The sequence below is a fragment of the Peromyscus eremicus genome, chromosome 10 (genome assembly GCF_949786415.1).
Source record: "Peromyscus eremicus chromosome 10, PerEre_H2_v1, whole genome shotgun sequence".
In the NCBI taxonomy this organism is placed as follows: Eukaryota; Metazoa; Chordata; class Mammalia; order Rodentia; family Cricetidae; genus Peromyscus; species Peromyscus eremicus.
Window position 1 is genome coordinate 3,188,781 of NC_081426.1, and position 21,164 is coordinate 3,209,944.

Sequence of the window (21,164 nt, forward strand, 5' to 3'; positions counted from 1 at the left end):
TTGAAGTGGTTTACACAAGGTTTTAAAACTTGAGCGCTGTGGGAAGGTGACAGGATAAACAGTGCTTCCTCAAGCTGCTTTTGCTTCGTGACTAAGCCAGACTAAGCCAGGCTGTACACACTACCTTCCCTTCTGCCCAGAACTGCTTTTTTTTGCCTAGTCAGGTTTTTTTTTTTTTTTTTTTTTTTGCATATTTTACCTTCATAAACCGCCTCACGTGGTTTGACTATATGGTCTGTCTTCCCGTGGGAATGTTTATTCCATAAACACTCAGATCTTATCCTTTCTGCTTGCAGTCATATCTCAGTTAGGAGAGCATTTAACACACAGCAGACAGTAACTACTGGAGGAAGATAATGTTAATGTTAAAGCAAGCCATAGTGTGCTGGGGTGTTAGCCCTGCTGGGAGCAGCACTGTCAGTGCTGGAAATTGGGAACTATTTGGTCAAATATTGAAAGCAACACTGTAAATAAGTGGAGGAATCACAAGGCATCCGGTGTATAATTGTTTTGCAAGTGAGAAGAAAGCTAATAAGACATATGGAGTGGGACAAGTTTAAATGTAGAAATACTAACCTGCAGAGTCAAAGGTACCATCTGGGCCTCACTCACAACTATTTACAACATTTCCTGGAATTGTCTCTGAACACCTGTTATAGTGTGCTCTATATATTTACAAAGAAGTTTATTCTAATCACTGGTGAGTCTAATTACCTGAAAGCTACTTTTTATTTTGCTAATAGAAGAATAGGGAACATTTGACTAGGCAGTGGAATGAGGAGGATGCCTGGCTAACTTAGAGTTAGCCATTAATGGAACTCCAGGCCAATCAGAGACTGAACTGGTTTCCCCAAAAAGTAACTCCCTCAGTTCTCTGTCCAGCTGGCAGGGCTCTGGAATGTGATGGACATGGGCAAATCCAATTCTACTTTCTACTTATTTCAAGGAATTGTAGTTCCTTTTTTGGGGTGTGTGTGGGGGGAGTTGAGGTGTTTGTTTTATTACCCTAAAGACTATCTGCCAATAGGATGTCTGAATGACCTATCCAGACAAATCTGAAAGGGCTAATTCTTACAAGAATTTCTAAAAATAAGAAAAGCATCAAATTATAGTGAAAATTTTAATCACTTACACTTCTGTAGCTAATATAAATTCTCAATGGAAGGCTGACCTTTGCTTCCCAAGGAAGAAAGGGAAATGTATTTTGTCGGTTCTGAAATAATTTCTTTAGGAGTATGTAAAAGTCTGTGACTAGTGGGATTAAGATGGAACTCAGACAAACTGTTTTAGGAGCTTGGGGTTTGCTGAGGAGGTGGTCTATGAACTGGACTCTTGCTGAGACTCTTAGCTTGATCCATGCTGCTCTAACAGAGCACCAAATACTGCCTGATTTGTGCTGAGTAGATCTAAGCTACTGGGTCACAGTTCTAGGTGGGGCCAGTATCTGGTGAGGACCTGCCTCCTGCTAAATCCCTGGCTAAAGGACAAGAGAGCAAGATGGGTTTCACAGGCAAACTTCCCTGTTACAGAGGTACTCATCCCATCCATCATCTCTTCAAGGCCAAAGCGCCACCTCTCCATTTCAGGCCAGTGACATCAGAATTTGAACCTAAGGTTTGGAAAGGATAAGCATTTGGACAGAGCTCTCCTTCCTCTTTTTCTGTCTCCCTACCTATGGCCAGCAGTGTCTTCCATATTGACTCCATCTTCCTTTCATCCTTTAAATACCCTGGGCTGTGCTTGAGCTCCACAGTTAGATTTTATTTTCTGCCCTAAAGTTTTGAAGATATGACAGTGCTTTATGTAATCAAACCACGCAGAAGTTGAACAAACCCTAGTTTTCACTCAGATGATAAACTATCTACAATAGAGTGATTCGCGTGTGATTTTGGGGATATGTTTCCTTAGGGGGAAAAACAGTTGCTTCCTTCAGAAAGCAGGGAGGTAGAGATGGTTTTGTCTTTTCATCGTGTGCTTTCAAGCTGGGAAAGGATATCGTGACAGTTCTTTATAGTTCTTTTGGGTATGTTTCAGGAAAGTTATGTCAAGGAGAATGTCCAATAAAAACATTAGATTATTGCAAAGGTAGGTCCTTCAGGGATATTTTAAATCAAGGTGAAAAGGGGAAACTGTATTTAGATACCTATGCAAATGACTGACATAAAATGAGTGCATGATGAGAAGCTCCTAGATGAGGATTACTCTGATACCTTCATAATGAAACACAATTTTTAAAGATGTATTGGATTATAGAATGTTACATAATAACTTTTAAAAATCAAGTACTGCAGTGTAGTTCTCTCATTTGAAAACTGTTCTAGGAGTCGGGGGACTGCATGGATTAGAAAACCAGTATTGCATCTGTCTAACCATTGGAAACATTCAGAAAATACATAATTTAGAGCTGGAGTGGTGTCTCTGTGATTAAGACCACTGGCTACTCTTGCAGAAGACCCAGGTTCAATTCCCTGAACCCATGTAGCAGCTCACAATCATCTCTATTTCCAGCTACAGATCTGATGCATTCTTCTTGCCTCCATAGGCATTGCACACACGTGGTGCACAGATATACATGTACACAGATATGCACACTCATGTACATAAAATTAAAAAAAGTAACAAAATGAATATATATGTGTGTATATATATATATATATATATATATATATATATATATGACTCTTACACATATTTCTTCTTCCTGTTTCTTTAGTTTGTTTTATTCTGGTGGGGTTTGTTTTGTTGTTTGATTTGAGAGTGAGGATCTTCTCTATCTCTGATGGCTCGGCACCTGCTGTGTAGCTCAGGGTTTCTTTGAACTTGCAGTAGTCTCTGAAGAGCTGTGATTACAGATGTGGGACGATGCACTCAGTTTACATATACTTTGGACACTTATTTTATTATGAAGAAGTCCTATGAACTTCTACATGAAGGTTCAGGAGCAGTGAGGTACTAGGAGAGAAATTGCTTTTGCCTGAGTGTCTTGAGCATGTTGTTAGAGTATTAAATCAATTTTTAATTTTTTTTTGCCTAGTTTTTCCAATGCCCAAGTGACTATAAACATCCCAGAATGAAAAGAGAAATAAGAATCTTCAGGACAGTTAAAAGCAAATTGTCACATGTTGTGTGGCTGAGGCTGTTTCTTTGGACCTGGGACTGTAGCCGTTCCTCTGATAACCAGCTGGTCCTTTTTGTGCTGTCACACGATGGCTTTCCTTTTCTGTCTATAATAGGGTCAAGGATCTTTCTTGGATGCCTGTCTTGCTGTGGCTCCACATGTGCTTGGACCTATCATAGTTCTGTTGATCCATTCTTAAATGCAAGCTTTTTTTTAAAAAAATGAAGTCAACATGGATTGTTTTATTCCTTTGTCTTAGTACCGAGTTTCTTATTGCTACACGAGTTTGGATTTTTTTTTCTTCTCATCTAGTTGGAGATTTCTTAGAGATAAGGTCCTTCTTTATTTATAACACACATGCGTGTTCTCTGCCTGCCTCTCTGTCTCTGTCTCTGTCTCTCTCTCTCTCTGTGTCACACACACACACACACACACACACACACACACACACACACACACAATAGTAATTTATTTGTCTTATGATTTTTTGGAGCCTCACTGTAAAAACTAAAATGGCATACTGAAATCTCAGTCTTATGAGGCTTTTTGTCACTGGTATATAGTAACAGGCATTTGAATTACAATGCTATTTTGTGGTGATTTCTTTCTGATAGAAAGAATGTTCATGTTTGTCAAATAATTCTCTTAGTTTTTTCATGTTCCTTGTGAGGACTGAGAGACCAGCTTATTTTACAGTTGTTACCGTTGAAAATGGGGCAAAGGAAAAGGCTATAGAAAAAGAGTCTTAGTGAACATGGAGAATGAATTCTAACCATGGATGGGCTCTGTTTCTTTCTTACCCTACAAATGATTCTGTCAGTTTATTTAGAATCAGTTGAGACCAGGATGTAGCTCATGATGGGACTTTTAAAGCCATGGGTTTTCATATACTTTATCCTATTGTTTTATTTTTTAAAACTAGCATATATATTTGTATCCCATACTGGTTATTACTACTAGTCAAGCTTGGATGACCTATGGTTTAGAAACAAATAAACTTTGGAAATTTAAGGGATTAATAAGATACTTATTTACTGTTATTTGATGTCATAGTTGGAGAATTGCATAGTTTTTTCATTGACTCTTGATATAGAAATGCAGGATGTTGATATGCTGGAATAATCCAGACAAGTATGCCTATCCACCTGCTGTTATGGAGTGCACCGGCAGCATGAATACTCCAGTTTCCCATGAGATTAGATACTGGTCCCGTTTTTGTCCATAGGAGAATTTTTTTTCCCCAATGCGAGATAGCTATTGGTTGTTAAGGAGAATTGTGTGAGAAGGTAAACACTTGGGACAGTTGACAGGGCTTCTGGACAGACACCAGCTTGGAATCAAAAAGGAGACTTGTATTCTAAGGAGTATCTAATGACTTAGACTCCTTCCTGGAACAGTGACTGACACAAAGCAGTCACATGATCTTCTTATACAAAAGATTATATTCTTATAGACGAGATTAATTCTTAAAGAAGAGATGAACTCAAAACTTCTGTCTGTTTCCGTTGTAACATGATTTATGAAATGTGTATTTTACCTGTTTAAAGGCACTTCCCATCTCTTTACACCTGAGTCTTTACATACATATATATGATGCTTTCCATGTTGAAGAGTTGAAGAAACCATGAGCTGTGTTTCTTTTCTAAAGAGAGAGAAAAAGAAGAGCATGGAGTTGGGTAGGTTGGGAGGTGGGGAAGATCTGGAAGGAACTGGGGGGAAGGGAAACCGTGATCAGAATTTATTGCATGGAAGAAATTATTTTAAAAAAGTAACAACAACAAAGGATAAGTAGACTAAAGTGACTGGAGATGGTCACTGGATTCAAACAAATTCCTCCCAGTAGCATTTTCCAATCTCAGCAGAATCCATCTTCACAGATTGTGCTCACTCCTTTAAGTTTCACGGCCTCAGATATAGTGCAGTACAAGGAGAGAAGGACTAATAGAGAAAATAATTTCGTTTTCATTGGTTACATAGAACATGACTGACCAGTTGTTAATTCGGAAGGTCCTTAGCAGGAGGTTGTTTTTCTTGAGGAGAAAGTTGGGTTTGCAGAACTGTGTGAGTCAGCCAGTCCTCCCTGCATCTTCATCTGCAGAGCAAGGCAGAATAAGGTCTATAATCTCACTATTTATACAGTGTACTCTCCTTCCTTCTCTGGAGAAGTCCACAAAGCATAGCCTCCTCATGCCATTAAGCTTTGATGAGAGCACATTTCTAGTAAATGTCTTCAGTTTCCCCGGTGTTTCCACCTGTTTCTATGAAAAGTGTCTTGAGGTCAGTGTGTCAATATGTTGATGTTCTTGAGGGTGGCTTTCTGCAGATCTTTGTGAACATGCTATGTTTAAATGAGGTGAGCTTGTTTTATTTAGGAATTAAAAACTGGTACTTCTCATATTACCGGCTTCTTGCTTTTGAAGCCCAAAAGAAAGAAATGAGTTCATTTAAGCAATTCCCAGATAAAACTAATAACAATTTTTCATGCTGAATTTCAGATCACAGCATTATCGCATACGTATCTAAAGCTCCAACGACTGGGGCTACAAGCATTTGCTGTTAAATATGCTTCAGTTTCATTTACTTTTCTTGTGCCTTTCTGAGACCCTGGATCATGAAAACCTGGGGGCAGTCTGCTGCTCTAGTAAGTTGGATGGTTTGCCCTGCCATGCACTTTTTACTATACCTGAAATGTGTCTGTTCTTGGGTAATGTCAGACATGCCCTGCTGTATGAGACACTTGAATACTGTCATTTTACTGAAGAGTTACCATCAGTCATAATCTTCCCCAGAGCAAAACTCTACTTTCCTCCTTCTGTGACCCCTTTTATGCCAAGAAGCTAGAAAATGGAGAGTTTGTGTACGAACAGACATGGAACATAACACTTCTGAGCGTTCAGCATCTGAACTTTGAAAAATTTAAAACAAGTATCAACTGCAATTCTGTTGCCTTTAGTTTACTTAAAGATTGAAGGGTAGAGACATAAGCCAGACAAAGAAAGAAAGAATCAACAAATAAACAGATCATGGTCCTTGGACTCAGCCAAAATCCAAGTAAAAGCCCAGTCCTGATTTAAATATTTAGTGCTTGTATGGATATTCTCTAAATCACAGATAATATCTGTAGGTTACTGAGGAGAAGAATAAATGTTTCTCCTAAAACTTCTAATGCTTATTGGGAAAGTGAAAAAAAAAAACTTTGTGTTTGACACTCATATTAGTTGAAAAAGTTAATGAAACCTTGTAGTTGATTTTGTTTACAGATTACTTCACAAAAATGTCTGGTGTATGGGACAAGTAAAAATATGTGAAGAGAGTTCCCAGAAATTCTGAGGCCCAACTGGTGTGAAAAAGTTCAGCCTCCTCGTTGACAATTTTCTTGAATACTGATTAACATTGTACAACACTCAAAACTGTGTAGTATAAATGCTTTTTCTGGAAATAATTTTCTTTCTTTTCTAAAGAACAGACTAGTGACTTGGTCCAATTTAACAATCAACCAAAAATATCCTTAACAGTACAGCAAACAAGACCTTGTGTATAATGTGAGTTCTTTCTTTTTAATTTTAGAATCAACCTTGTCCTATGTTAGGCAGCTGGAGGCCAGAGTCAGACAGCTGGAAGAAGAAAATCGCATGCTGCCCCAGGTGGGTGACTTACAGAAGCACATAGCTAGCCAGTGTCGTTTGAAGTTTAAAGTCTCAATTACACGTTCTCCTTTAAATAGTAGAAATCATGTTGTAAATAGCCATTCATCATGTAGACTGTGATGACGTTCCATGATGGCCATCATCCTACCCAGACTTCTGAGTGGTGCACTAAAGGATGTGAATGTCAGTAAGAATGTGGAGCAATTTAAAGTGAGGGAGAGAACAACACTGAGTACTGCCCACGGCATCATGAGCTGGTGGGCAAAGAGAAGTGACTCATTTAAATTGAAATTTTGCTAATTTATGAGCTAAGTAAAGTTATTGGTTCGAAATTCATACTTTACTTAAATTAGTGCTTTCTAGAATTCTTTAATAAAATTGAACTCTTTTAGTGCAACAAAGTAATGATAGTAATTAGCAATGTTTACTTTGGGACTTCATTATTTATCCCTGGTGAGTGGAAAGTTGCATTTTTTTTTCTGGAATATTGAATGGCTCGTCATTTATTTCACTTAAATAATTGTTTCTGTACCTGCTAAATTGATAAGAATGAGGCTGTTTTTGTGAGGTGGTGGCTTTCAGAAAAGATTTTCTTGAGAAATTCAACAAATCCACAAATTCTAGTACCCTGTCTAACAACAATGCAGTAATGCATTTAAACATCTTATGAAGTTTCCAAGCAACAGATCCCCTGAATTCCTTCTACCTTCTATGACCATTTTCATTTTGTAAGTGACTAAGGGAAAATTGCCCCTCAGGCAATGAGTAAGTGATATTTTAAATAAAATAGACAAGCACATTCTAGTCAAAGACAATGTTTAAACCTGAAGGCACGGACACTTTGGAAAGACATTTTGGGTCTAGTAATTTGGCGTTGATTTTAAACCATTTTTGCTCTGTTGTGATCATTTGGGTTGTTGTGTACTGCATATGAGAATGCTTTCCTGTCTCTTTCATTGGTCAACTTATTTCTAGAAATCATGGGATTAATGAAGTGAATCTTCTCTTTATTCTCAGACTCCGCTTATACTCAAATTCATCATACCAGAAGGGACTGTTTGCATTGTGAAATAAGATACTGATACATTTTCTTTTTATGTTCTTCCTAACTATTCTGTTTTTTTTCCCAAATGTTCCCTTCAATGTTGGATTCATAGTATGACTGCACTAGAATCCTTGACTGAAAACAGTGAACTTCTCCCCTGTTATAAAGAAAATTATAAAACATGACTTCTTACACTTGCCATATCTCAGGCAACTATAAATTTGAAAGAAGAAAGGAAAAAGAAATGTAAAACAATATACTTGTGTTTCCCTTTTGTTAGGGATTGGACCTCATCTCAAACACTAAAATGCCAGTGCATGTGCCATCTTGTTAGAAAAAACAACTAATGAGAAAATGATGATTTTTTTTTTTAATGTGAGGCTGGAGGGGTGATACTGCAGGTAAAGGTACATGCTGCTAGGCCTGAGGGCCTGAGTTTGATCCCTAGGTTCTCACATAGTGGGAGGAGAGAACCTACTTCTGCTCATTGTCCTTTGAACCCCATACATGGCGTGGCATGTGCCCACATACACATGCAATAAATGAATAATAATAAAATGTTTTTAAATATGTAAAAATAATATATAAAACTCTTGAAGAAAGACAGAAGTGTTGTCAGATATGCCTGGAGTATGTGAATACTTAAATACGTAGGATTGCATATTAAAGTGAGGAGTTATTACATAATCCCTCATGTTAAAGTGTTGGGCTAAGTGTCCAATTATATGTTTTTAAATACATTGAGATTTTGCTATCAAGGGAAGTCTTTGTTTTGTTATTCTTCTAAAAAATGTGCAGGGAAGATCATATTTCATTGAACCTATGATGTTGATATAAGCAATGTATTTATTATATATGTAACATTATAAAAGAAAAAAGCATTATACCACATCAAATTCTAGGTATTAAAAATAGAAAAGCAGTCTTTCGTATTTAATTAAACACTTGCATATCACTTTAATACAAAATACATTTTAAAATGTATGCCAAGAATATGACTGATCTCAGTTTACAAACAATACTTTAAGTTTTTACTTTTGAGTATCTCCTTCACTTACAGCACTTAAACCAGAACTGCTGGTTTAACTGACCTTGTAAGCACAAGCTGGCACACACACACACACACACACACACACACACACACACACACACATATAAAGGAGAGAACCTAATATGGAGCACTATAAACTGATCCCAGAGTACTGAGAATCCTGTAAAGATATTCACCGAAAAGATTGAGACTTGGGCTGGATGGCACAAAGGCATACTCCATTTGTTTTTAGATGTTTTGGTGTGGTTGCAAATAGTGTCTGGTGATCCTTCCCTGCAGAAACTCTTTGTACTTGCATGATGTTAGCTTATGTGCAAGGTCAATCCAGTGCTACATGCTGACATTCCTGCATAAATAAATAGTTTCACTATTCAAACACTTGATTTTCAATTATAAGAGCTTTCTCACTGTGCCTTGATTAGAAGGTATCTTTTACTCCTAAACTTATTAAAGAGTGCCCATTTGTCTTTAGACTAATGGAAATAAGAATGCAGTTGCTAATTGGAATCTTAAGTATGTCAGGTTCCTTTGAGGCTATAGCCAGGTTCATTTCTGATTGTTCAGAGTTTAGCCTAATTATGTATGACAGTTACAGAAAAAGAAATCTCCTTTTAAAACACTACACTTATTCTTTATATAAAGTCCCAACTATAAAAGGTTGATCTCTTCATTTGTTAGCAACAAGGTTCTGTCTTTTACAATTGGGGTGTGTGTGTGTGTAGGGTAGGAATAAAGGCCTGAGTCCATATCATTTAACTGTGCAAAGTTATCAGGTCCCACAATGAAGTGCTGACTATATAGAACAGTTGCAAGAAGGTGGACATAATGGAGTTGGTTCTACCTGGTTGTGGAGTGTTTCCCACAGGAAGTAGGTGGGAGCCTTGCATCTGCTGAGCAGCAGGCTGTCCAGGGGAAGCAGAGTTTCTTGTACCATTGTGGTCACAAGAGTACCCTGCTAGCATTGAACTGCACTTCAAATCATGTTTATGGGCACCTTTCAATGATATCCAAAGGAGCAATCATTTTACTATACTTAGAAAATGGAATATTATTCTAGATATATTATTTCAGAAGAAATTGCCTTTTTAAAAGGCTGGTGTCCTAACAGCAAAGACTACCCAAACTTAGGATATTTGTCCTTGAGCACTAATGTGAATAGTTTTATTAAGACCACATTAAAAATATCCCAAAGGATTGTGTATCATCTCTAGCAATCCATATAATGCTAAAGTTGTTCAAACCCACCTTTCAGTTCCCTACATGCATGTTGGACATAATATGAACCATCAATGAAAATTGCTTGGTATTTAAATAAATTTAGCTGATATCTATACAATTTTATTGGCCTAATCAAAAAAACTAGAACCACCTGCTATAGCATAAATGACATTCATAAATAACAGACCCAAGGGGTATCAAGTTATAGTTGTTTAAGGAATTTTATGTCAAAATGAAAAGCATCACATCTGCTTTGACATAAACTCATATATAAATGCAAGATTTTTTTTCTGGATATAGAGCCGTAGATTCTCAGAACTAAATAGAAATTTACATGTCCTTTAAGATAACTCACATCTTAAGAATAGAATATCAGGTTCATAGAGATTAGGGGTATTATCCTATATAGACAGCTAGTTAAGAACTACTAAATCTATCATTTTATATATCTATTATTGTCTCATCCATTCTTGTGTGAAGAAAAATGTTTAGTTTTTGTGAAAGCAACAGTACCCATCACAAATATGAGAAGCCCTGTATTTCCCAATAGTCTTTCTCTATGGAACATCTCCAAAATACTTTAGAATCATAAAGTGTTATGCAATCACAAGTCTGCATAGAAAAATCACTCATGACAGTGTGACTAGAGAGGCTTTCTGTTCACGGACTGAAGAGGCTCGGTGAGTAGAGAGTCACAGTGGTGCTGCTCACATGAAGTTAATTGTCTAGCCCCAAATTCAAGCTCGTTTCAATCACTCTGCTCATTCCATCACTGTTGGCTTGATGGTCATGGGAATTTATTAATACCACCATATATATCTATTTATGTGCTGGACTGAAGTGAATAATTCTCTTCTACTAGAAGATGTCTTTAAATGGCTGGTGTACTTAGCTGATGACCTTAGTGTAAACATGTTGGTGCTGTCCTTTGAGGACTTCCATTGCTATTCATGTATATCCCAGAGGCAAACTATTGTTTTCTGGAAGAATTATCCTTGTCTATTCTGTATTGACTGAATTTTTCATCACAATGGGTGCTAAAACTGAAGCAAACAGTTTGTGGTAGGTCCAAAGCCAATTAAGTGCATTTGTTCCAAGTCCTATTGGGAAATCTGTTCCCTTTGATCAAATGCTCTGGTACTAACATCTGCTTGGCAAGAACTCTGTGTACTCTGTGCCATAAAGGCCCTTCCACGTACCTGCCCACCTCTTGAGAGCTGGGTTCCAGCACCAGTACAAGCACCCAGCACTGTCTGGTGTCCTTGCCCATTTTTGTGCTGTGCCTCAGCAGACCTGTGTGACAGATAAGGTTCTGGGATCTCCACCAAGTAGGCCCCTTTCAGCAAATATGGCTATTTCTGTTGCACTAATGCACACAGAAGTATCTAATTTTAGGTCTGGGAATGAAAACTTACCCTCTCATGTAATTTGGTCACAATGTGGCCTCACAATGCCATCTTTCAGAGCCTTGAGAAGGAATCAGGGCTGTTTCTGAACAAAGGAAAAGAACTGTCACTATTGCCAGAAGAGCTGAGAAGGGTACACAGGAGTGAAGGAAATTATGCCTCTTACTTCCATGGCAACACAGTATCAGTCCAACTTCACATCTCAGAAGAGCTCCTTCAGCTCTCCTGATGTGTGCAAACAGCAGCAGCCTAGTGCTTAGGCAGAGATGGCAGGACTCTGACAAATGCTGATCCTGCTCCTTTTCTCTTTTCTGTAGTGGACATTATTATATGTTGTTTTTGTCTCTTTTTCTTGTCACATTTCTGACTACATGATTTGCCAATATTTTTTAATTTTGTAGGACTGCAAGTACAGGTTTCTTTTGGGGTAGAAATTATTCTTGGGGAGATCAGTATCTCTCTGTCTCTGTCTCTCTGTCTCTCTCTCTCTCTCTGTCTCTCTGTCTCTCTCTCTCTCTCTCTCTCTCTCTCTCACACACACACACACACACACACACACACACACACACACACACACACACAGAGTCACAGTGTAAACCTTTCCGGCATACTTATAGCAAGTGGTGATGTTCTTTAGCTGCTGTTTGTATCACTCTGGGAATTAGTTAATCTTCTAAAGACTGACTACTTTTGGAGTCATATTGGGGCGAGGTAGATAATTCATATAATTAATATAAAGTTCAGTAGAACCTCAAAGGACAAATGAGAACTACATCAGTGTGGGAACATTGGAGTGGAGGCATATGTAGATACAGACAACAAATTGTTAAGGTGGCAAATATCATGCTAGGAAACCTACATGAATGGAGATTTAAACTAATGCTTACCAGGGAAAATGTCAATGAGTAAAATTTATAGAGAAGAAAAAGTTCAAGACAACATAAGAGTGTTCAAAATGCTAAGATATATTGCTTTTTAATGAGATCTTCTCATTCTTAAAGGATCCTGCTTAGGAATCTGATCCATAACCAGATGTTGTCATCCTAATGGGAGATTGTAGCTGAAATAGACATGTGTATTAAGCACATGGTTATGCTATTTCCTACCATTATTGATAAAATTATTGCATTTATCAAGTACTAAGTTATGTGGGGCCATATTATCAATAACTCATGCTTAGTATCTTTGACATATACAATGGAACATTAACAATTCTATCAACAGGGCATGTTCAAATTTTTAGATTTATGATAGACATTGTTGGATGAATTCAACAAAAATTAGACTTATTGAGCATCAGATATTTCTGTGTAGACACAAAAGCTAGAATTACAGATATTTGAATAAGCAGAAGTAGCCAGGACTAGTGATGAAGTGGGAGATGGTTCCACGAGAGACACAAACGTTGCTCTGTACCAGGAGTATGGCTTCTTCTCATCTTCACCCTTCCAAGAAGCCCAAAGAAAAGCCAAAAACCAAAGTTAAATATAAGTCAGTCATTTCTAACAAGATTAGGTAGCTAGCTCTTGTCTTGAAAGTGGAGGGCATAGTTTTATGTTTGATTTTGGAATTATTTTAATTCACTGTAAATATCATTGGGATGTAGATATCAAAACAGCAATCCATTAAGAAACATTGGCTTTCTAGAGACTCATAAATGGGCTGTGACTTCAGGTTGAGCTCAGGCTTACTAGATCTTCATTTTCAGATATACACTTCATCCTCTGTGACTGGGGTAGAGATGTCTATATCAAACTATCTTCTTCTTTCTGATTCTGACATTTCCTGTAATGGGATTCAATACATTTTCATGAAGTCTTATGTTCCCATATTATTCCTTGCTGTAGCCTGAACAAAGTAAATATTGCTCATGAAATATAACCTATTGAAAATTAAGGTTGTTGCCAACTTAATAATTGGTAATCATCTACATGTCCTTTCCATGTAAGACAGAAAACATGAATCCAAATAGGCAATATTTATATCATCTAAACTTAACTATATCATGCACAAGAAATATAATACAGGCAAATTATCTTCTTTAACAGCATAAGATTATTAAGTATATACATTTTAAGTGATTTGAGAATTCCTCAAATTATACTTAAATGCTGCTATTGCATGGGGAAAAGCATAATTCCATCATATTTAAGAAGCCTTAAATGTGACTTTGGACTTAGAGCAAGCAAGTAATCAAAAGACACTGTGACATGCTATAAAGAACACTGGACAGGGATCTATGAGAACTTGGTCTGAGATTTTTGTCTGACCTTACCTAGCTCATAGACCTGGAGGACACTCCTTAAAAAGTCCCCAAGCTTCATATTCCTTACCTATACCAGAGGGTCATCATAGGCAATACGGAAGGGTCTACCAAGCTCTGTACGTTTATAACTCTTATCAAGGGAGTTAAAATACAATATATACTAAAATAGGTGTGTGTGTCATTTATGTTTTGATATTAAAAATACCATAAAACTTTAATAATTTGCTGTGAGTTTTTAATATGTGTTTTTCTATCACTGTGGGTTATATAACTTAATTGGTTCTAAAGTTAATAAAATTTCACCAGGTATCTATTAAAACTATTTAAATAACATCAACATAGGTATGTATGTTTGAGGTACAAGTCACATTAAATACCCATGTAGTGGGTTCATATACTGAGCTGTGTTCATTTACATATATTTAAGTGATATGTATGTGTGTGTGTGTATATATATATAATATAAGATTCTTAACTTTTAATTTTTATAAGAAATTTTACATAGTGAACATCAAGACTCTAGTTTTCCTTAATAATATACATATTTAAAAATAAAACAATTATGATGAATGGTTGTGGATTCTCTGGTTATGCACAAATGCTTCATTTTCTTTATTTCTAAGTATGGTTTCTTCTAGCTCAGTGTATCCTGAGCCTGTATAATTAAAAGCCTGGTTCTGTGTGTACCACTGAAACAGATAAAATAAACACCATTGAAAGTTATAAAGTTTTAAAGCCCTAGAATAAAAAAAAAAGACTTTAAAAGTAGAGATTAAAGATGACATTGAAAATGAGTTGGGGCTACGCATTGGTGGGGAGCAGCCTGCAGTGAGAACAGGTGGGATGTTGGGACAGTATCTGTGGCAGGCTCTGGCCATGGAATGAGGGCTTTTTATGACATGCGCTATTGCAAGTATTACCAGAGACACTGAGTTGTTTTTCAAAAGTAGTGTGTAAATATGACCTTTAAGCAGAATCCAAAATTATCAACAGACTTATATTTTTAAAGGAAGTGCTATTTATTAGGTATTGCTGTTTGAGAAGAAAATCCCTTAAAAGTAGGCACAGGGACTGGAGAGATGCTTTGGTGGTTAAGAATACTTGCTAGTCTTCTGGGGGATCCCAGTTCAATTTCCAGTACCTACTGTGGGTAGTTTACAACTGCTCATAGCTACAAAGGGTTGGATGCCCTCTTCTAGCTTCTGTGAGCACCTGCACAAACACTTGCTTATGTGCACAAAACACAGAACACACACACACACACACACACACACACACACACACACACACACACACGAGAGAGACAGACAGACAGAAATAAAAATAAACCTTGAAAAAAGAAAAATAAGCAAAAATGATAAATATTACCCCAATTTAAGACATTATCTCTTACATCTATAAAAATACTTGCAATGTTACATGTCATAAAGAGAGATATGATATTTGATAGAGGGAATTTAACAAATTGTGACAAAAGAGAATGCAAACAGAAGAAATATAAGACCAGCTTTATCTACTCCTACTTTATAGTCAAACAATAGGTAATATTTATTTTAAAATGTACTACAAATTTTCAACATTCAGTTGTCAGATAAGACAAATTACTATGAAAAGGATATGTCAAAGACACAGGATATCATACATTAGCTTTATTTTATTTTTGTGGTGTTGCCAGATTGAGGAGAGAAACAGAAGAGAAGCTGCACATAAATCAAAGGCAGCTGAACTGTGACACTCAAAGAAGAGAGTGCAGAGGAAGAATGCATTTTTCAAAAGAGTTCTAATTTATTGGATTCATGCCATAGACCAAAGCATCAGAAATAGCAGCCAAGTAGCAGTGTATGAGGCCTCTCTGTAGAATGTGTGGTCCACGTAGAGAATAAGACAAAACAGTAGGAGGTACACTGTGGGACAACAATCAGTGTAGCTTTTACAGATTAAGGTATGTGCATATTTGGCCTTTTATATTGAGCATCATTAAGCCGATGTTAGCATGTGCCATTGATTAAAGGTGCTTCAAGGATCAGGATGCAGAGAACATACTAGATGAAGGACAGCATGATGTGACAGCTTTACTTGAGTCTTGCCTTAGCTAAGCAAATATTATTTAGAAGATTTAAGGGTTCTTGTGAAGTTCACTTTAGAAATTCTATGAAGTAGTTCTACATTGATAAGCAGTGGGATAATTTAGAAAACAACTCCAACATTTGTAAGTGCTGCATAACTGTTTCTTAGGCTATATCAGACCAAACAGGGGTCCCAGATGGTAACAGTACTCTCTACTGACTGTATGTGAGCCGGCTTGTAGGATGTTCCCCTGCCAAGCCTTCAGTTTTTCAGCTACTGTCTTAAGCCTAGTTATGTGGGTTTCTAGACTTTGACTCCCAACACTCTGCCCAGAACCTGATGTTGATTTCTCCTGCTTGCTCCAAAAAACCATTTCCATGGTGCTCCCAAATGCTCCAGCCATCTCTGAGCTGAAGAAATCCCTTAGTCTTACTTGGGTTCTGATTTATGACAGGCCACAGATCCATAAATTCACTCTTCACCCCAGGGTTCCAGGCAATGTATGTGGGAAGGAATAATTACTAGTCAAGAGTACAACATTAACTTTGATTCATGCGTGTCTACCTGGTCTGGTTCTTCCTACTGTGGGAACTTCATTCCTCCAAACTTCATAGGATCTCACAAAAACTGAAACATCTCAGTTATTGGTCATTTTAAAAGTCCTGAATCAAGACCTTCAAAAAATGAAACCCTCTCTCAGAATTTCTGCTTGTTTAAAATTTTAGTTGTTATCTTAAAATAGTAGGTAGCAATTAGAGAACTTTCATTGCTGTTGTCTTATGGTGAGAACTGTTTATGAAGCCCTTGTGAATAATGCCATATCCATGTTTAAAAACAAAACAAAACAAAAAGCCCTTCTATTAGAGCTCAGTGGAATAGGGACAAATTTACATTTATTATGTTTTAAAAGGGAAAAATAAATTACAAAAAGAAAATAGCTAACATTATCATGGTTGCCTGAAATCCACACTCTAACTATCTTTGTTAGTTCTATTTATGTAGTTTTTATTCTCAGAAAACATGTTTATTATTCTCAGGAAAAATGTTTAACTGAAAATATGAAGTTTACAGAAGAAATATCTGGCTTAAATGTAAGGCAGCAAATAAAGGAATTTGGCTTGGCCTTTCCATGACCCCTGATGCTCTTATTTGCCACACATAATGTTCAAGGCAAGAGTTTTAGTTTTTGACAGATAACAAATAACTAGTAAATTTAAAACCAGAAGGGAGCCATTTTGGACTGACATATTCACTGGCTCTGAGAAAGAAGGCTTTGTAGTAGCCAAGATGTATCAGCTGTTCCTGATCCCATGCTAGGTCGTCTCCATGTTGAAGAGAAAAAAATGATCTTTATTTAAGCATTTATTTACCAATCAAGGAAATATCCATAACTACAGAAATGGAACCCAGTGGATTTGGTCACAGTTAACTTGTATATGTGTGGTTTTTTGTTGGTTTGTTTGTGTGTGTGTGTGTGTGTGTGTGTGGTGGGGGCAGTGAGTTCTTCCTATTTATGGTGCTTCACCAGGACTGAATGTCAAAAGCGGACAGAAGTTCCAGCTAAGATTTCAATGGTATCTTTATAAAAAAAGGTTTTAAACAAAGAGGTATTTGGTAACTTTGTGCTTAAAAGTGTGTTATTTTTCTTTGGGGAAGCCTCATTCACTTTCTACTCATTTATCCCCTATCCAATCATATTTTAAGACATGATCTTTAGCCCATGAAACTTATAAACTTTTGTCAATAAGTGCCAGCCGAGGTTCTTTAGCAGTTGGAAAGGTCTTTAGAGAGTCTGTTCAGGACTGGCCTCTAATGGTTGCATGTGGCCTCATAGGAGTTGGTTCTCCTTGCAGAGAATTCTCTTGGTTAGGAAAACTGAGAATGCTCATTTTTTTTAGAGCTCGGAATGTGGCAAAGTTAGATAGGAAGGCATGGGAAGATTACTGCCTTCAAGTACTACTTCTTAAACATGAATCATGCTCAGGATCTTGATACTGACAAAGTTTATCAGACCCAGGCACGGGAGTATAGTAAGACATCTTTTCATTTGGTTAAGCAGTCCAGGTTGAGAACTCATGGCTATAAATGAATCTATCCTTATCAATTCAAAGGACCTTAATTATTTTGAAAAGTTCTGTATTGTTACATTATTTTAATACCTTATTGCTATGTCTGACAGAGTCTTTTTCTTTTCAATGTATTTTTATTTTGCAGTTTTGAAATATCAGTTCTGGTGAGTATTAAGTCTGTGTCAGGAATAATAATTTTTAGGCCATCTAAAGGACAGTTCCTAATTCCTGTATTTTTCATTGTGAGATGGACTTTTCTATGAGGAGGAGAGTTTTCTATATCATATATAATTCTTTTAAATCTGCAATCATTCAAGCTAGATCTGCCTTTGTTTGAAATTGGTGTGCAGGCTGGATAGTAGGATATCCATTCTATTCTGAGTTTGATCTCAATCACTAACTACTGTCCTCTATCACTGTGGTCCCATTCTTGAGTCCTTCTTGATGATGATTTAAATTCTTGGCTTCCATGATTATCTTCATTTTGTGGTGAGACAATGTTTACTAATAGAACAAGCAAGTTACACACCCAGAATTTCTGTTAGCACCAGACTGGTGTTCTTCCTGCTTACTCACACTTGTTTTTTATTTGGCACATGTCTTGTTTCTCTTGAAGTAAGGCATCTATTCAAACACTACTAGCACCATCTGAAGTAAAAGTGCCACTGTGTTGCCGTTGGGAAGCTTGGAGTTAGCAAGGAGGCCTGGGCTTAGTTTCTGGAATATCTATTTTGATGTTTGCTGTGAGATATTGTTACTCTTACAATTAGTCTGATAGTGAATGGTGTTACTTTTAGGAAGAATTAAGGAAACTTATACTCCTCAAATAAGTTGTTCCCTAGGGAAGAACATTTGTCTTATCACTGGTTTAGTCAGTTTCTCTTCAAATCTTGCCTATTTCCAGAAACTTCTCACTGTACCAATTTTCTCCTCCTCGTCCTCGTCCTCGTTCTCCTCCTCCTCCTCCTCCTCCTCCTTCTCCTTCTTTCTTCTGCTTCTGCTTCTTCCTTCTTTCTCATTTTTTGAGACAAGGTTTCTCTGTGTAGCTGCTCTGGCTGTCCTGGAACTCACTCTGTAGACCAGGCTGGCCTTGAACTCATAGAGATCCACCTGCCTCTGCCTCCTGAGTGCTAGAATTAAAGATGTGCACCACCACCACCTGGCTTCTTCTTTATTTATAGAAGTGGGAAAATGTCTAAAGGTCCAGTCAATAAATATTTTAAAATTTATTGTCATAAAAATATGTTGCAATTATTTATGCATGCCATCAAAGCATAAGAATAACAATACAACCACAGAGATCATCCAAATGATGAGTATGTTGGAATTTTTGTTTATTTTATTTGCTTTTAAATAAAACTTTATTGATGGAATAGGAAATAGGCTTCATTTAAGTTTGGCAATAGTTTGCTGACTCTGCCAGATGATTTCAAAACTAAGGTAAGTTTTCACCAGTTGCTTTGGATGATCTCTTACATATTCATCATGTTTTAAAAGAAAAGTTGATATCTATGCAGAGATGAAAATTTAGATGATAATACATATACTTCATTATACACACACTTTTTAGTAAGTGATTTTATTTTTAGTTCAAATTGTTTGTCTTTTTGTCCCCAAATCTACTAAAGTTACCAGTTTTGGGATTTGAACTGTGCTGTGATTGCACTGGGGGAGTTGTTAAGCACCAGCAAAGTCTCTTATATGAAAGGTCATCTTTGGGAGGAAAATGTTTCAGAGCCTGAGATGTTTGCATTTGACTTGGAAAGGCAAATTGCTTTTGTAGGCTTGTGCTCCACTTGAGTAGGAAAATTTTCAAACACTTATCTATAGCAATTGTAGCTGCATTTTAGTGAGTGATTGATTATATTAATTTTGTGTCCTGGCTGTTCTTACATGCCTTTGAGAGACTGCTAAGAAAATAACATGGGGGAGGCTTATCTTTAAAATAGATACCACATGTGTGGCAGTTTTGGAAAAAAAAAAAACACAAACAAAAAAAGCCATGAGTTTTTATACAGTCCTACAAAGACAAGTAAAATTCTAGTTTTGTGTTTATCAATGAATGAGGAAAGTTATTTTTGGCTAAGGAGGGGAAGTCTGAAATCAATCTCTCATTTTTCTTTAAGTGAGAGCATTTTATAGAAGAATGAGAAATTTGCAGACCTCTCTCGAAATTAAATAAATTCTGTATTTTTCAAGTCCTTCATGTTGATATCCTCTTTTCCCATTATCTTTATTCATGTGTGCTGATAAAAGACAGGTTACTGTTTATGCAGTATCTATTCATTAAGAATGTGCAGGGCACTTTAGGGAGAACAAACGCTACTTTACTATCTGCAGCATATTTTGTGTGCAGTGGGAATGTGAGGCGAGCCCTCACCCACTTGTCATTAAGATGGATTGACATTAGAAGAGCTGGGGGTAGAAAGGGGCTTTGAAAGTTCACGCAGTGTGATGTTCATGCTGTATCCTGTAATGTGTACATTTACCACTCGTCAATTAAAACAAAATAAAGCTTAAAAAGAAAGATGAGGTAAGAGTGTTCACAATGCTTGGGTGGTGACCCAATGACAACCTGACAATTACAAGGCCTCTCCATGGCACTTACCATTTTCAGAGTGCTTCACAATCACATTTATTAGTCACCCTTCACAGATGACACATGAAACTAATTGATAGGGCTCTCCATTCTCCTGTTGAGAACAAGTGGCTTATTGAGAGTCAGGCAGTCTCTGATCATTGTACCTTGAACTAGAACAGTACTTTCTACTTTTAGAGAAGACAGCTTTGACTAACCTTAGAATATCCACTTCCGCTGCTTAACCTGTCTCCTAGGAGAATGCTACTACAAAACTTCAAATTCAAAAAAGAACCTGAAAAGTTGACTTCCTTAAACCTTCATTTTAGCCCTTTCCAGACATTTTAAAATCAACCTCTCCAGTATCTGGGCTGATATGTTAAAGGTTACCTTTATTAAGTTTATAGCCTCAGGAATTTGGCCATTTGATTCCTTTCAAGTCACCCAGAAACATGAGGGGAAAAAAAACCCAGCATATTTCTAAACTAGAGAGCCTCAGTTTGTGTCTTTACCTGTGATCAAGACTTGTGTGGAGGGATGAGATGAAGTTATTATGTTAATGCTGTTCGTAATCCATAAAATCTCATGTAGATATTACTGTGTGGAAAGAGAATTGTGAACATTGGATTAGTTCACAAAAAATGGAATGTCAATAAGTGGAAGGAAATTAGTGGGTTCCATTTACTTTTGTGAGTATAA

General features: G+C 36.9%; 1 protein-coding gene across 4 annotated transcripts in view; it reads left to right on the plus strand.

The window, feature by feature from the left end:
• Ccdc85a (coiled-coil domain containing 85A) overlaps positions 1-21,164 on the plus strand; it is a 195,734-nt gene that overhangs the window by 146,184 nt on the left and 28,386 nt on the right. For all 4 annotated transcript variants that reach the window (XR_009381707.1, XR_009381706.1, XM_059274990.1 and 1 more), the window contains one exon: positions 6,686-6,762. Coding sequence is in view for 2 of the 4 variants with exons in the window: in XM_059274990.1 (XP_059130973.1) it covers positions 6,686-6,762 (77 nt within the window). In the remaining 2 variants the exon portion in view is untranslated. The remainder of the gene's footprint in view (positions 1-6,685; positions 6,763-21,164) is intronic.